The sequence below is a fragment of the Passer domesticus genome, chromosome 11 (assembly GCF_036417665.1).
Source record: "Passer domesticus isolate bPasDom1 chromosome 11, bPasDom1.hap1, whole genome shotgun sequence".
In the NCBI taxonomy this organism is placed as follows: Eukaryota; Metazoa; Chordata; class Aves; order Passeriformes; family Passeridae; genus Passer; species Passer domesticus.
This window is the reverse complement of record NC_087484.1, coordinates 100,230-117,415: the sequence shown is the minus strand read 5'-3', so window position 1 is coordinate 117,415 and position 17,186 is coordinate 100,230. Positions and strand designations below refer to the sequence as shown.

The window sequence follows — 17,186 nt, the reverse complement described above, 5'->3', positions numbered from 1 at the left end:
GAAGACAAAAACAGTCACACAATTAGCAATACCAATGTAGTCAGAGAATTGTTTTTTCTCCCAAAACAGCTTGATGGATAGTGGTGAAGAGCACTGCTCTGTCTCCTGACCTGGTCTGTCTCATTCCAACAGCTGTAGTAGTAAATTAGGTTTTGTGCACAATTTTGTAGGTAAGAATGGAGAGAAGGAAAAAGATTTATTTCCTCCTTTAAAACTGGTAACTATTTTCTTTCACTTGTGTTCAGATGCAGTACTGCAACCTCACATTCTACTCTAACGTGGGAACAATCACAGAAACTATTTTCAGACCCGCGTAAAAAGCTCAAATCTGGTTCTGAATAGAGTTCTAGTACATCTGTCTGATAGAGACCACATTTCCTGACTCTGGTCAGCAGAGCTCCATGCAATTAATTGAGTTGCTGTGCTGGGAAATGGAAATAAACTCCCGCAGTCCTGGAACACTAGAATAAAATCAGTTCCAACACTGAAACTGTACAGAGGCCTAATGGGAAAATGGGACACAAGGACATAATCTTTCTGCTAGTGTACTGACATCATTCTGATCGCTAGAAGGTCAGAAGATGTCACTAGACCACAGGAAGAACACATTTAAGTGCAATTTTATTCAAGGGACCATGTTCTCTTGTCAGTTAGCTTATTACTAAGATTTCACATTATAAACATTGACAAACAATTCAGAACATAGTCAGTTAGTGAGAAACTAGATAGCTTTTCATTTACAGAAGAAACAGAACATATCATTCTTTATTCTGAAGAACTCTGCCATTTAAAAGACTATGCTTTACGTTTACCACAATGAATAGAGTAAGTGGCAAAAGAAACTGGAGGAAAAAATATTCCATTCCAATTACTGGGGACTGAGTTAAGAAATTAAAACACCAAGGAAGAGGTGGAAGCTAAGCAATTCACTTTGCCTGAAAGCTAGGCTATGTGATCCATCCAGAGTCCATCTGTACATACAGCATTTCAGTTTGGGAAAAACCCCAAATGATAGTGAACAACTGTACTGAAAGTAGCCCACCTGATTGTCACCTTTCAGCTCATGCTGAGCATAGAACACAGCTGCATCAGGACAGCTTGTGAGCAGCTGGTCAATGGCTTCCTCGTACTTGCCCAGACGGGTATTGCACAGAACACGGATGGTGAGGCCGATGCTGTCAGCCTCTGTCAGGGGCTCCAAAACAGGCACAGCTGAAGCTATATTGATTGACTGACTGCATAAAAGAGACTGAAGACAAGAAGTATTGTTTGGGTTTAAGACAAACACGGCAAAAAATGCTAATCATAGCCTTAGAAGAAAAGCCCTTACTTGTTGGAATAATCCTGAAATAATACTTCCTTTAATAAATATTGCTGAAAACTGGGAAAGCAAGTTTAGAGTAGATGAAAATGTAAATACTGTTATTAAAAGAGCTCTTCAGTATTTTCTTCTTCCATCATTTCAGTCAACCCTTTATTTTGACTTGGATAGCTTAGGGGGGAAGAAGGGGAGTCTCCTGGAGAAAGCTGTTCACATAAACATAATATTTGAAGAATGGATCTAAGATATAAAGCAGTAAGATGTAATACATGTTTCATACCTGTAGTCTTGAGATATCTTCATGGTAATCTTTGTCAGATGAACATCCCACTGACATTATGGAAGCTACCCACGGGACAATCAACCCAAAATGACTACAGGAATTTATCTATACAAGACAGAATTAAGTTGCAATAAAATAAACATTTCTGTTAGTGACAGTTCCATATGAAACTCATTGCGAGTAAAGAAAATTTTAATCTCAAATAGCGTAATTTAGAAGAGCACCTACCCCTTCTTTCCTGGTTCATGCAATTTAATAACAAATAAACTGGAAATTTCTATTTAGTTCTGTATTTTAGCTTTCCTGTTCATAATTCTTTAAAATTCATCATTCACACGATTTCCTCATTTAGTTAGCTTTGTAAAATTGTAAATAATCCACCTGACAAATTCTTGTTTCGTTTTAAACCTTATTTCTATGCAGAGCTGACTCCTGCTGGAAGTGTATTTGCAAATGTCCCCAAGGAGCAAGTCTGGCCAAAGCCAGAAATACTAATTTGTAACTGCACATCACCTTATTTTATTTCACTCTTGCTTCTTTTAAGAGATAAACTGTCTAGAATTAAAATATTAAGGATGGTACTTGGATAGATTGTGGAGGAACACTGCAGTCCTAAAACTTCCTTTGCGTGGTTTACATCTTACTAGATCCTCTGTTGTTTTCAATGGCTTAGTCTCAGGAAGTTGCTTCTTTGATATTCTCCAAACATACTGAGAAGTAACCCTCAACAGGAGCTCCTGAAGTATTTCTTCCTGAGAGGACACTACAAGAAGAGCTTCCCAGAAATCCACAAGGAGCTGGGGAACAGTGTTTTCACTGCTATTACACAGCATCTAAGAATAAATACGATAGAAGACAGCAAGTTAGACTATAGTGATTATTAGTAGAAAAAGTTAGAAAAGACAGGAGGAACTGTTTTTCACTTTTACTAGAAGCAGAATTTTGATTTAATTTTTGTTCTGTGATTGTATGTAATACACTCCTATGCAAAGTAAAAAGTTCATCAGATGATTTTAAGGTAATAAATTCTGACCAAAAGATTTGACTTCCTCAAGATTTACTCTACTGCTAGAAATGTCAGTACAACTGTCAGCAAGTATTTAGACTGCTAATGAAGAGGATTTTTACATATGCTGATAGACAAGTGTTTTGAAAAGATGTCTCTATATGATAAGATCTGCTGTGCAGTTCAGCTGGGTATCATGGTAGGACCCACAAGGAGGATGTTTTAAGATCTGCTGTGCCAGCAAAAAGAATTTTTACTTGGTTTCCAAATGGTTTTAAACAACAACACTTGTTCTAATTGGAACTTCATGACTTGCTCTTTTTGATACAGGTCTTTCACAGTAACAGATATACTTAAGACTGCAACACACGTACATTGAAGAACATGTTTTAACCCAAGTGTTGCTATTCATTGTAGAAAAAAGAAAAAAACGTTTGTCTAGTCCCAGTTGAAAGAAAGAACACTTCAGGGACACCAGAAAAACTATTAGTATTTCTTCTTATAAAGTGCAGACACATACTTTTCTTTCACGAATTTACACAGATCATCAGAACACTATATATCTGTTACGTATTTAAGCCAGATTCTTTAGAAGTATGTTTTAATTCTGAAGATTTCTTTAAAAGGAGATTATGGAATTAATTTATCTAAATTCTGTTACATTTCCATGGCCTTAGGAAGCTCAATTACTAGGAAGCTACTGAAAGTGTTCTGAGATCAGGGTATTTTCCATTCAAATGACAGGTTAAAAGCAAAGAACTTAACGGGTTGTTTCTTTTGCTTTCTTTTTTTGCTTCACTTAACCAGTATTTCATTCCAGAAGATCCAGTTTCTGACTCTAACCATCTATCAAGACTAGACTATCTCCACCCCTCATCTCACTCTTTCTGAAGAAATGCTGAAATGTGAGTAAAGGAGCAATTGAGGCTGCTTTTCTTTCCCACAACAATGTCATTATGAAAAAAAATAGAAGCAAAACCAGTATCACAGGCCAACCTTGAAAAAGGTATCTGCTTCTTCTAGTTCAATTTTACTGTTCTCATGTAAAGCCACAGTGGCAGCCACCAGTAAACCAGGCTGCATCTCCTTCAGGTGAACAGCAAACTCAGTTGGCATAACAATTCCTTCCGTACGCTGCTGCAGGAGCCGTGGCTGCCCAATGAAGCCACAAGCCAGTGTTGTCTACAAACATAAATAGATATAAATCAGGTAAAGAATTCAATATACAGATTATTCTACTCAGTAAATTCAGTATTTCCTCAGGCAGTGAAATTTAGATGGAAGTAGTCAGGGAAGAAAGCAAATCCTTTCTGCAATTCATAGAGTAGCTCTCCAGAGACAGATCCAAACCACATTCTGGAGCAGCGACTCCTGAAAAACAGGCCTTGTGCCTAAACACTGAAAGTAATATGCAATTGAAAGATGGAGTTATTGTGCACATAAAATGGATTTCACTAAGTAATCCAAGACATTTGATGTACAGGGTGGTTTGTAAAATCACTGGCTGACTTTTCAAGAGGCTACTTTGCAGAAGTGTGATTTTTATTTTGAAAATACCCCTGAAACAATGATCAAAATGTGCTTCACTTTGCGCAACAAGAAGCTATTTTGAGTTATGTGAGTGCTTATGAAGATGATTATAATATATTATTCCCATTTTAAAGACAGTGGCAAAATAATGCCTAAGTAAATTAAATTAATTACACAAGACATGTAAGGCAGACCTAGAAGAAATATTAAGATTAGCTTTCTGAAAATGTTTTTTCCTACTTTGAAATACAATGCTTTTTTAAAGGTGAAGAGCAATAGAACATATTTAACGGATCAGATTAGAAAGAAAGAAAGAAAATCCAACCAAAACACTCAAGCCTAAACCACCTTATTCTCAAAATAACATCCAGGCAATGTGTTTGCTCACAACATGGCAATTTCACTTGATCGTGCTGCAAAAGCAGGTGGTGCTGAATATAATTTTTGAAACAGCTCCCACAGCTCCAACCCTGGAACTCAAAACCAGCCACCTTTAAAAACTCTGCAGGACTTTTTCCACCAAAGCACAATATCTAATTTTGAATCAGCCATCCATTTATTTCAAAAATGTTTAGACTCCTAATATTCAGTTGCAAACTCTATCACATTTTAATATTCCACAGTCTTGATCAAACTCAACAAGAAGTAATTTACAGACTGGTCTCACACAATGTAAACATCTGTGGCAGAGACAGCTCCACTAACATTTTTGCCCCCATTGATGATGAATTCTTACTTTGATAGCTCTGAAGTAGGTTCTGATCTGGTCTTAAAAGAGTTAAGTGCTTTGATTCCACAAAAAATGTGAAATTGTATACAGAAACTTTAGTTTGTAAGCACAATGGAAAATATTCTGTTCAAGAAAAATTTTATAATGGCTGTTTGCATACAGATGGTGTTTTGACGGGCATATATTAATTTCAGGTAGAGAAGTGTAGAAATGCTACTATACAATCCTCCCATGCAGCTGAAGAGCACTGGCAGAGTTGGTTATATCCCAGTAAAACAACATCTAATTGATCAAGAATAAAGAGCTTCAAAACTTGCTTATTTTGTAAGTCTTCACCAAGACAAGACTACCCTATCTGCAGGGCAAACTGTACAGTCACAGTGTATGTCAGCCCTCCATTCTACTGTTACTGCAGACATTTAGTGGAGCCTACACAGCCTATCCGGGGAAAGAGGAGTGACTGGAAGCTTCTTTTACTGTAAAATGCAACTACAAGTCAAACTATTGCCCTGGACTTTGTAAAGCATGAATTGCTTATGCTCTTGGCATACTTTACCTCCTTATAGGAGTGCATTTCATGTTCATACATTGCCAGGTCTCCCATTTTCAGAGCCAAGAAAGCCTTAGTAAGTGTCAGGACCACTGATGGCATCATCTTTTCTACTTTCTGAAGATACTTCACAGCTGTCAAAGGACATACGTTCCTCATGCTGGGACTGCAAAGAATATCAGGCAGCTGCACAGGGTCCGCGAGATAGAATATCTGGAGAACTTTATTTCCTGATTCCTATTGAAATAAAAGCCATTTGACAGTTTAGACCTTTGCAGATGTACATTCTTCTATGGCATATGAAAGTAGTGCAGTTCTGCTGTTTTGTTTTTTTTTGTGGCAGGTTTGTTTGTATTTTTTAAAAACTGACAAGTTCAGCTTAGGTATCAAATCACAGCACCTTTCCTGTTTCTCTCCTCCCCACTGTTAAAAGTAAAGGATTTATAACTGGTAGTGATTCAACCCATATTATGGCATATTCTGGTAGGAGAACATCTACCAACAAAATGCATCTATTTTTTAGCAATCTGTACAGTTTAGCAATGATCAAAGAAACAGCTTGTTTTGCTACAGAAATGGGAGATGACAGAAATTTGAAGCAGGGCTTTCCTAAAACAGAAGTGTCTCTGTGCAAGAGAACCACATCACAGCAACGTGAATAATGATAGCCAAACCTGTAAGACGTTACTTGAATGCAGTCCAAAGCATCACAGGTGCTGCTTGCTATTCAACAACAGTGGGAAAATAAAAATAATGTGAAAAAAACCCCTGTAAAACTGAAAAAACCCCCCTGTAAAAAAAAAGCAGCTCAGCATTTTCAAAGGGAAAGTGATTAATATTTGATACACAATTCTTAAATTCAGAACTAAATTAGCAGACTACAAATAAACCAACTTATTCCTACCTTACTTAATTCTTCATTTGAGTCTTCATTAAGAGAATGAGTTAAGTAAAATATAAATCCTCTCTCATATGTCTGTATTTCATCACCTTCTGCAACTTGTCTCTTTAAAACTTCAGTCATGGATAAACCTGACATTCTGTAGTATGGCAAAGCAAGGTGGTAATCCTTTGTGTCAAACCTGAAGGAAATAGAGAGGAAGGATAAAAGTAACAAAACAACTAAGGGCAATGCTTTTGCCATCACTCTTTGTAAGAACTAAAAGTACATAAAACAAAGTTGCAGGCACATAGTTATCTGCATATATTGTTCATATTCCACATAATTCTGTTGAATTCAACCTAATTCTGAATAATTGAATTCTGTTTAATGACAATAAAGACAACCAGAAGAGAAGACTAGACCAAGCTGGTTTTGTAAAACAGAAAGGTTTGTATGACATATGCAATACTAATGTAAAATAGCAAAGAATTATGGATTTTCATTTTAAAGTTATACCACTGAAAACACACACCTATGCCACTTTGATATCTAAAACATACCTGCTGTAGCAGTCTCCTAAGAAGGCACAACTTTCTCTGAATGCTCTTAGAAGATCTTCCTTCTCATCTGATTTAAGGAAATGAGGGTCCATTATAGCTGCTCTGACCAGTAAGTGAGCCTCACTTAGAAGATGGATGCAGCTCTCAGTCTTAACATTTTCATAAGTTCTACTATATTCTACCTAGAACAGACAGAGCATATACTTAGGCTGCTGACAAAAATTAAGAATATACAGGAACAATTTTAATGAAGACAGCATGTGTTTGAAATAGAATTATGGGCTATTTATAAGAAATTTATTACACCATATTCAGCAATGATGTACATCAGAGATTAACTAGCAGTACTTATTTTTAGCAAATAACAAAAGCAGGAGTTGGGCAATACCATTTCTCTGTAAAGCTGAATTGTTGAAACAGTGTTTATAATATATAAATTCCAACCAGGCTCTGACTCAGAATTTGTTCTGGATTTGATGCTGTCAGCCTTTCTGGAACTAGAGAAAAGAGTTGAGTTGTCAGTGTTGAAATAAACACTATGCAACCAAAAAAACCCCACTAATTTTGTAATTCAAATGCATAAATAGATATGTCTGCAGACCAGTGCTGGAGAGTTAAGCTGTGAATTTAAGTCATACTGGCTAATAACAGAATAGGGATAGGCATGTTAACACATAAGAGTCATCATCAGAACTGTCCTCTACATCTTCTCCTGTGCTTAACACCAGAGAGTATCAGGAATCATAGAATCATCAAATGGCTTGGCTTGGACCTTCAAGATCATCTAGTTCTAACCTCCCCATCATAGGCATGGGATTCCATTGACTGAACAGGTCAGACTGACCAGGGCCTTATCCAACCAGACCTTGAACAGTTAAGTAATTTAAATTAGCTGTTTAATCTCCTGTAAGGACTTAGTGCATGGTTGCCCCTGCAGCTCTATCACAGTGTTTGCCAACACATGGCATAAAGAGGTATCAGAATACTTTTATTCTAAAACTTTGGCTTGGTAAATAAAGCCCTAAGGTTAAAAATACTGTAGGAAAACACTCTTTTTGTTCTGTTTTTAAATTTTATTTTAACTGTACAGATGTAAAGATGTTTACATCTTTATTTTCAAATGATCATGCTACATAGCTTAGTATTTGTCCATTATATTCTTTACAGAAGGCAAAAGGTATATATTCTTCAAATGCCAATTTGATAGAGTATTTGAATACTTGAAACAATGCAACCGGCAGAAAATGTGCTTTATACAAGAAAATGACAGTATTTTGAATTATCATTTTTCCTGACAGGCTTCTCCTTATCTTCTTCTGAATAATGTCTGCTCTGGACTTTAGGAAATACTGGGTCAACTAACTCCTCAATCAACTAAAGCTGTCCCACTCTCATTAATAAACTTAAACTGAGTTTAATAAATGTGGTTTCTGAATAACTGCTTAGAATAACTGCTTAAATATTTTATGAAAAATCTTCAAAAATGGAAAGGTAATAGCAGTTTCCCCGGAAACTTGTAAAAAGTCACATATACCTCTGGCTACACACATGCTATAACTCTAACTTGGGGCAAAGTCTGACCAACTTTGTCATGGATAACTACAGTGACGTTCACAACTTTCTTGGCAAGAACCCTTAGGCAAAGATAAGACATTTAATTTTGTGCTACAACATATTTTGTAACCTGTAGCTTTGGCACTACATATTTTTGGTATTCTACATTTTTTACTTACATTATTTCTTCTATGTCACTAAATACAATAGAATTGAAAAAAAAAAGCTTGATAGCTCTTCTCAGTCACTTAGAAGGCAATTATTTCTCAATAGTTTTCAAGAGAGGAACCACTCTTAAATTGCAATATCCACAAGTTCAGCACTGTACACAGATCTGTAAGTACCAGCTCCCTAAAAGACACAAATCCTTACAGCATCCTTCTTGTAGGCTTTCTTCTTTCAGTAATATCTTCTGTGTCTGCCTTAGTCAAAAGAATTATATGGTTTTTGAAATGACAGATAGCTCTTGGTCCTATAAAAAGCTGCATTCTTAATGTACAGACATCCAGTGTGACAGGTGGACAAGCCTATAAAGGAAAGTGACTGTTTTGTAATTTCACTTGGTATGTACATTGAGTTTTTAAATAAATCAGAAAAAAAAGTAACCTTTGTACAATGATCTGACATTAAAAACATTCACTGGCTTGCCTAACTTTGAGGGCTTCATTTAAGCAAGAATAAAAATACTCATAAAGACCTGACAAGAATCATTTAATAATGAATGAAAAAAAAAATATTTCACTCCTCAAAACAACTGCACAGTTTCAGCTATGCTTCTTAAAATAACTGAACCTCAGGTAGATGCCTAATGCAGAAAACTTTATCCCGATTAGTTTGAATTTGGCCACTAGTTATAAAAGTATTGATTTCAGTTGCTTATAAAAAGCAATTACAGATAGAAGTATTATATTTGCTTGCCTATTGTTACCTTACATAGCCAGTATTATTTTCCTGATTTGTTCTATATACACTTTTCACGTAAAACATATGCTATCATCTACACTGGACTAAAAATTAAAAAATGCAGCCTCATTTGCACAGAAATATTCTAAATTTACATCTTGAAAAAGATAAAAATACTACACTTACAAATTAACATACATAGTGAAACAAGACAACACAGCGCTACAAGAGTAACCTGCTTTTTGAAGACACCTCAACATTTCTTGTAAGACGTAGAGGCCTACAGTGGTGGTCTGGAGGCTCTAGACTGCCCTGGGCCAGTGTGACCCAGAATGAGGCAGCTGTAAACCTGGTTTAAAAAAACAGCAGGAAAAATAGTAATGGCAAATAATAAAAATAACCACCATGACACTTCAAATTCCACACTGGGGCAGGGACACCCATGAGGGAACTGGCCCATGAAGGACTCACTAGCGCAGGGATGCCCCTGAGGGACTGTAGCCTGTGGAAGGATCCATGCCAAAGCTGATGGGCACACTGTGGATGGTAAGCTGCAGCATGGGAATCTGTGTAGGAATACAGCCTTCACACCTCTCCAAAACTCCTACAGACACAGGAGGCAGCCTGTTGACTGACTGGAGGAACTGTGATGGATTTGAATGTAACCCACAGTGAAAATGCAGAAAGCTGAGACTAGAGAATGAACAGGAGAGATTGTGTCACGTGCTGGTATTAGCTATCCAGAGCAGGGAATACATGTTTGGCTCTTGAAAATTTTATAAAACTTCTGCTGTCCTATGGTTTCATTATATCTGCTGTCTACAAGGTCAGAAGAAATCCTTAAATGCTACCTTAAAATATACCTCCATCTATCTTTCCTACTACTTTTATTAATGTGTATCACAATCTTTACATTCAATAGATTTTTACTGATAAGCAATTTAAGGAAGGGGAAAAGTTAAGACCTCCAAGAATCAAAAGCCCTCCTCCTAAAAAACATGCCCTAAGTATCTGGTAGCAGACTTGTTCGATTGCCTACAGGCCTCTTAGACAAACTGGTTTTTCAAGGGCACCTAAGAGAGAGAAACATCATACAATAAAAGAAAACTCTGCACTCTTTGTTCAATTTTATACAGAAAAATATGGAATTTAGTTTTAAAAATAAGTGATTTTATAGCTTCTCATGTTTTTGAAAACATTCTATAATGTTTAAAATTTTACATGGCAATAATAGATTGCTTCATTGAGACATCTGTAGACCACCAGAATACAAATGCCATTAATTTTGGATGTTATTTTATTGGTTCAGCCACCAGAAACGAACAGGATTTCAAATCTTAAGTGCCATATCACTACCCCCATTCTATTAGTGAGGTAATGAGAGGTGTACCTTCACGGTCGTGTCAATATATGGATCCTCACCACGAGCTGCTGCTGCACTGCATCGCACTGTGAAGCACTGCAGGTTCTGACTAGACGAAAAGAAGAAAACACAACAATGAAGAAAAGAAATTAAGATTTGCAGAAGTCAGGTAGCCAAGACTACAGTTAATCAGCTCTTTTTCCTTTGAAGAAATGGGCTTAAAAGCCCAAGCAGGAGGGTATGCTGAACTAGCACATGAGCCTGACCAGAGATTTCCAGGAGGCGAACAAGGATGTATCAGACAGCAGCACAGAGAAACATAGTAATACTATCAGTAAAACCATAAGCCTAGTACCTTGTAATGACGTGCAGGAATTGCAGAGTGAGGACTGCCTGCTCTGACTTCTCTGAATATTGGTAAGTAGAAATTAGTTCTACTAACTTCCCAAGAGAGTAGAGATATCCAACATGAGGTAAAGAGAAAAAGCAGAAGAGACTCAGAAGTTTTCTCTTGTTCTCAGTTTCCTCATAGGCTGTTGCAGAAATTCCTAAATATAACAACGAGAAAGGCATTTTATGTATTTCATAAATAAAAACCTGGCAATTCCATTCCAAGCCTGATGCCTGAAAGACAGAATCAAACCTGCCCAAGTTGCAGACTAGTTTTCTTAGTAGCTAGTAATAAGAAGTTTTATAAGAAGCTCAGTGTCAAAAAATTGTACGACATGTAACCTCATTTGGAAGCATTTTCACAAAAATATGTACGTAGCACCTAGTGAAGAAATTCTATAGATGTAACAGCATTAGAGAGTTCTAAAGTCACCAGAACTAAGCATCCATGGACTGAAAGCCTGATCTTAGACAATTACTTTTGAGTTGGAATGAATGCTCATCCAGAGCTGCAGCTCACAAAAAAGCAGGTATTGCTAGAGGGAAGGAAAGGCTGGAAATTGCAGAATTTACTAGGATGCCACTTTAGCAGGTAACAGCTGTGATCATATTCTACAGACACTCTTATCAAAGCCTGTAAATCACACAAGAGCATAAGACAGCTGGAATGAAATGACAAGTAGTTTTTCTTTTCAGTCAGCTGCAAGTTAAATGAGGCATTGCTACTTAGCAGACAGTAAACCATCTCAAACTGAGTGAGGAGTCAGTAAAAGTCAAGGGCCAACCATATCCTAGGATGCATCAGGCACAGCATTGGTGGGGGTGCAGGGATGGGATTGTCCTGCTCTGCTCTGCACTGGGGAAGCATTAGCTTGAGTCCTGGGGGCCGTTTGGGGCACTATAATACAAGAAGGATATAAACCTATTAGACAAGAGAATAAGGGAGGGCTGAAAAGATGGTGAAGAGTCTGGAGCGGAGGCCATAGGAGGAGTGGCTGAGGACACTTGGTTTGTTCAGCCTGGAGGACATTAAGTAGAGATCTAAGGGCATTCTACATGAAGCTCCTGAGGGAATGAAGCTGCGTCAGGGGAGGTTTAGGTTGGCTATTAGGAAAAGACTCTTTTCCCAGAGGGTTTTCGGACACTGAAACAGGCTCCTCAGGGCAGCGGTCATGGCCCAAGCCTGCCAGAGCTCAAGGAGCATTTGGAAAATGCTCCCAGACACTTGGTGGGATTCTTAGGGTTCTCCTGCACAGGGCCAGGAGTTGGATTTGATGGTCCTTGTGAGTCCCTTCCAACTGAGGACATTCTATGATTCTACGAAATCTGACTGCAAACATACAGAATTAAAATCTTCCATGGGTCTTTTGGGGCTTGAGCTAGTAAACCCCTAAAATCTGCATTCATCCCTTCCAGTTTTAATTAAGGCCCTTCAGAAAGGTAACCAGTATCTTAGTGATTGTTAAGGTTTACTACTCTGATATCCTCAGTTGGCTGAATGGCAGTCTAGTATCTTGTAACACTAAGAAGAATTTTATTAATGTAATGTAAAGAGTAACTGTTTTGCAACACAAAATGTATTGGTAAAGAACTGATAAAAGCTGATTTAGTCACACTTACGGGGCGTTGAATTGGTATTTTAGTTTAAGGTTTATGTAGAACTTGGAGGAATTAAAACTTTTTTGTTAACAGAAGCTCAGTTTAAATCATTGAAAAGGGAGAAAATATCTCAATTTAAAAACAAATCATACAGAAATTACACAGTGTATGAAAGAGGATACACAATGAAGCTCCTGCCTTTCGCAAGCTCCTGTGACATGCTCCATGGTGTACTCATGCATATCCATTTACCTGTCTGGTATACAGGAAGCAGTTGAACAGAGTGCAATTTTATCTCTTCAGAAAACCCAAAAGGCGACTGGTCGGGTGCAAAACGTCTAGGAAAAAAGAAAAAAAAACATGCACTGCAGTGAAAAATTATTATTATTATATACTTTGGACAAGTAAACAGCACTGGCTACAAGAGGCAAAGCTCATGTTTTAACACTCAACAACAATGCACACTCCTACTACCAATGCCATTTATACCAATGCCAAGAAGCACATGGCACAGCTAGATAGAAATCTATTAATAAGAGTTCCTGCAACCCAAATCCTCTCTCTTCACTTGTCTGCAAGATGCATGTCAAACTCTGACATCACTGAAGAAATCCCACAACTGATTTTGACCTCAATTTAACCTTTTTTTTCCTCTTTCTTTTTACTCCACTGAGCTATATGGAACACCATGCCATGTCCAACACTACTTTATTTCTACTATGTGTCATCCTTTTCCCTGCTTTGCTTTGGAATTCACTGTTGGATCCTGGCATAAATTCTTCCTTAGCTTTTGATAGAAATTTTGGTGAAAAATTATTAATAAATCAGCTTTCTGAGGGGGAGACCTTGAGATGCAGGTGCTGAACTCTTCTCCATAGGATCCTGGGGAAGGCTTAAAGCTGTGCCAGGGGGAGGTTTACACTTGACATGAGGAACCATTTTCTTACCAAGAATGGTGAAACACTAAATAGCTTCCTAGAGAGATGGCTGATGCCCTAGACCTGTCACTGTTTAAGCAGCGTTTGGACTGTGCCTTTAACAATACACTTTAACAGTGGCTCACTCCTGAAGTGGTCAGGCAATTGCAGATGATTGCTGCAGATCCCCTTCCAAGTGAAATATTCCAAGGGACTTTCCTCAGTATCCCATGATTTTCTCAGTTCAAAAGAAACACCAAACCTTATAAAAACCCCAGAAGTCAAAATATCAGGAGTTTCCTTTCAAAGAGACAAAACACACAACACAGTTTGGTTTTTCTGTAGTAAATTAACCCATAAAAGGGAAAATACGTCTGCAATACCTGAAAAGCAAATACTGCACTTGGAAGTGCTTTGTGTCTTCTGTAGGTAACTCTGTAGATTCCAGTGTGACAGGTATCTCACATAGCTTACTTTCTTCCCCAAGCAGTTCCACTGGCTTCTGACATATGATGAACTCATCTAATTCAAGCTGTAAAGGATGTGTTGAAGGAGTTTCATCTTTCACACCTGAACAATGAGAATGCTATCTTAATTGTTCAAACCATTCTATGCAGCAGTAAGAAAATAGTATGACAATATCAATTAAATACTCCAATTACAGCTACCCTGCTAGCACTGGCTTCCTCAAACCACAAGATTTTGAAAACAGCCATACTAGAGGATGGGAACAATTCCTATTTAAGCATCAACACTGAATATTTAAGAGTCAAGATTTCTGGGGAAAAAAAACCCTAACAGGTAAACTGTTCACTAGGTCAGTCAAAGACAACCGGTGCCACAAATGGCTGGTCGTCAAAAAATGTTGACTTTTGGCTGAAGAGGTTTTGAGAAGGCAAAGGCAGCTATCACAGGAAGCTATGATAGCTTATCTTTAGCTCACTTAAGTCCTGGAAAGCAAATCCTAATAACACTCAGAAAGTAACTTGAACTTTTCTACGTAGTTTTTAGTAATTAAAAAATCTAGGGGGAGGACACCATTGTCTGAGTACAGACCCATCTTCACTCAGTGAAGAACACTGCATTTGTATTGTCCCAAGTCTTATTTACTTGTAAATTTTTTCTAGGTACAGTTTTCATTTCTAAACGACCCTCTTTTTAAGTTTCTTCAATTATAAAGACCTTCCTAAGGTTTGTTGATCTGATATATATATTTTTGGAAAAGTGGGGATTGATAATTTATTACATATGGACTGATATCTTGCAATACACAGGAATGAAACCTCCTGAGTACATTTATTTCTGGGATTTTATAATTCTAAGACAATCCCCTGAATAATAAAAAGGACTGAAAAAGGAAAATTTGCTTGATTATGGCAGGTTCTGAGCCTAACAGTTAAAAAAATACACAGACATCACATCAGAAACATTCTTAATTGTGTAAGCCAGTTACTTAGGCAGTGACACTGACAGAATAACTTTTCTGAACACATCACACTGACTTACTACTACTACTTTAACTTGGCCCATTGTGGCACCCTAAAACAAGGACTTAATTCTGTGTCTGCAGAGGCTCTAAAGATGAAGCATGATGGCATATTTGTTTGAAATGTTACCTCCAACTGCAGGTTAGTACAACTTTTCATGCTCTAGAATATTCAGCTGATAGTCAGTGATAGGACAATCTGGAAATATCTTCTGAAGGGCAAAGACCTTGTTCAAGACTACTTTCAGAACAATGGGAATCAATTAGCAGATTCTTGGAGATTAAAAAAAATTAAAAATTTATTTCAGCACCTACCTCCATCCACAGCCTTTTCTGGTGCACTGACTCCCTGAGCATATTGCTCTGTCCTGTCTGCACTTTGCTGGACCAGTTCCAGTTTCAGGATTAGAACATCCAGCTCTGTTGTTACGGCTATATGTCTGGCACAAAATGCAACTTCGGCAGGAATGAGGTTATCAATGTGCAAAATTAAGGAGCGTTCAAAATCTAACACAGTCAAATTCTGGTTTATGACACGGTATTTCAAACAGAACATGACTAATTTATTCTTGCAGCCCACAAGTAGATCTCCATTCACAGGACAACATGAAATGCACAGTGGAGGATCTGAAAGTGGCATTTCAACAACTGACATCTGTTCTTTTAAGGCTTCACTGTATGACTCTTCCATCTTGTGACCAACCATACGGACACACACGCGAGAATTCCCTGCAGACATGCATCTCCAGTTCATATATGCTCTTAGGAAAGTTGCTTTGCTTTTTTCTTCAATTGTCACCAGATAGTCTCCTTAAAAGAAAGCAGTCATACTGATAATAATTTAAAAGATTACAGTTTCTGAGCTCTTTATCTGCTGTAGTACTTTACAAAGAACATCTTCAAGTCTCAACTCTTACAAAAAATTGCAAAACCAGTTTTCACCAATATTCCTCTAATTGAATACAAAGCGCAAATTTCTTTGCTGGGTGGCACAAACTTCACACACCACTAAAAGCAAAGACTTACAGATGTAGGTCCAGAGTAAGCCCTGTGTGAATCCTCTCTGTAAGTTTTGATTGCATACAAGGTTCCCCCCACCTGCCCGCCTTCTCATATCCTTTAATGAGGAAACTGTTTGTTCTCTACAGACCATGGAAAGCAATGGATCAATAGACTCATGAAGAGCTGTGGAATGGGCTGGAACGACCACCCCACTCCGTGCTCTAAAAACAAAATACAAAAAACAATTTTAAAAACCCCGAAACAAACAAACAACAAAGCAAGCAGGGCAGAAGCACAGACCGCAGCCGAGGCGGAGGCAGACGAGGAAGGGAGACGCGGTTCCCACCCTCCGGGCAGGCCCGAGCGCTGCCGGCGCTGGGACCGGCCCGCACTGCCCGGCCCGGCCCGCAGGCCGGCCCGCTCCAGCAGGCGCGCCCCACCGCCGGCCCGGCAGTAGCCTGAGAAAGCGCCCGAGGGAGACGCGGATGGGAGGGCCAGGCCCTCCTTCCGCGGCAGAGCCCGAGCGGCTTGGTTCGCCGCCCCTCCCGCCCTCAGCCCGGCTAGCCCTCCATCCCCACCCGGCGGAGCCCCAGGGCCGCTCCACGCACTCAGACCTGACGCGTCCCGGTCTCCCCGGCCGAGCACTCACGGACCCAGCGATGGCCGGGACTGACCTGCCGAGCTGTGCGCCATACGCAGCACCTGACCCAGCGTGGCGAAGGAGCCCAGGGCCTCGCAGCGGCCCTGTTCGCGCACGGTAAACACCTCCACCCTGCAGCTGGCCGCCGTGCTGGCAACGAACAGCACGTCTTGACCACAGCAGAAGTGCGCCGGTTCTTGCTTGCAGGGCACTACTCGCTGCGACCCGAACGGGTGCAGGTTGTAAAGCTGCACCATGGTCCCGAAAAGTTCCGCCGCAGCAGCGGACGGAGCAGCCGCAGCCTGCCGGGGCGGCGCCCAGCACTTCCGCGGTGGGCCGAGCCGCCTCCGCGCGGCGCTGCGCGGGGCGGGCTCAGGCGGCAGTGTGTGGCCGCCTCCGCACAGGTACCCTCATACGAGGTTCCGTGTGGCCTTGGCGTGACTCAGTGGCTGGGTGACACGCCCGGGAA

At 39.3% G+C, this 17,186-nt stretch overlaps 2 protein-coding genes across 4 annotated transcripts in view; one reads left to right on the top strand and one right to left on the bottom strand.

Moving 5' to 3' along the window:
• CP (ceruloplasmin) overlaps positions 1 to 6,242 on the top strand; it is a 26,803-nt gene extending 20,561 nt beyond the window's left edge. For both annotated transcript variants that reach the window (XM_064384945.1, XM_064384946.1), the window contains exon 19: positions 3,431 to 6,242. In XM_064384945.1, coding sequence (XP_064241015.1) covers positions 3,431 to 3,501 — 71 coding nt within the window. In that variant the 3' untranslated portion in view covers positions 3,502 to 6,242. The remainder of the gene's footprint in view (positions 1 to 3,430) is intronic.
• HPS3 (HPS3 biogenesis of lysosomal organelles complex 2 subunit 1) overlaps positions 1 to 17,186 on the bottom strand; it is a 21,250-nt gene extending 4,064 nt beyond the window's left edge. The window contains exons 1-15 of one of the 2 annotated variants that reach the window (XM_064384950.1): positions 16,752 to 17,186; positions 15,391 to 15,885; positions 13,973 to 14,159; positions 12,925 to 13,010; positions 11,039 to 11,231; positions 10,711 to 10,792; positions 8,790 to 8,944; positions 7,252 to 7,360; positions 6,864 to 7,045; positions 6,325 to 6,502; positions 5,427 to 5,657; positions 3,607 to 3,792; positions 2,249 to 2,437; positions 1,602 to 1,709; positions 1,043 to 1,249 (exon numbers count right to left, since the gene is read on the bottom strand). In XM_064384950.1, the coding sequence (XP_064241020.1) occupies positions 1,043 to 1,249; positions 1,602 to 1,709; positions 2,249 to 2,437; positions 3,607 to 3,792; positions 5,427 to 5,657; positions 6,325 to 6,502; positions 6,864 to 7,045; positions 7,252 to 7,360; positions 8,790 to 8,944; positions 10,711 to 10,792; positions 11,039 to 11,231; positions 12,925 to 13,010; positions 13,973 to 14,159; positions 15,391 to 15,885; positions 16,752 to 16,974 (2,811 nt within the window). In that variant the 5' untranslated portion in view covers positions 16,975 to 17,186. The remainder of the gene's footprint in view (positions 1 to 1,042; positions 1,250 to 1,601; positions 1,710 to 2,248; positions 2,438 to 3,606; positions 3,793 to 5,426; positions 5,658 to 6,324; positions 6,503 to 6,863; positions 7,046 to 7,251; positions 7,361 to 8,789; positions 8,945 to 10,710; positions 10,793 to 11,038; positions 11,232 to 12,924; positions 13,011 to 13,972; positions 14,160 to 15,390; positions 15,886 to 16,751) is intronic. The other variant, XM_064384951.1, reaches the window with a different exon arrangement.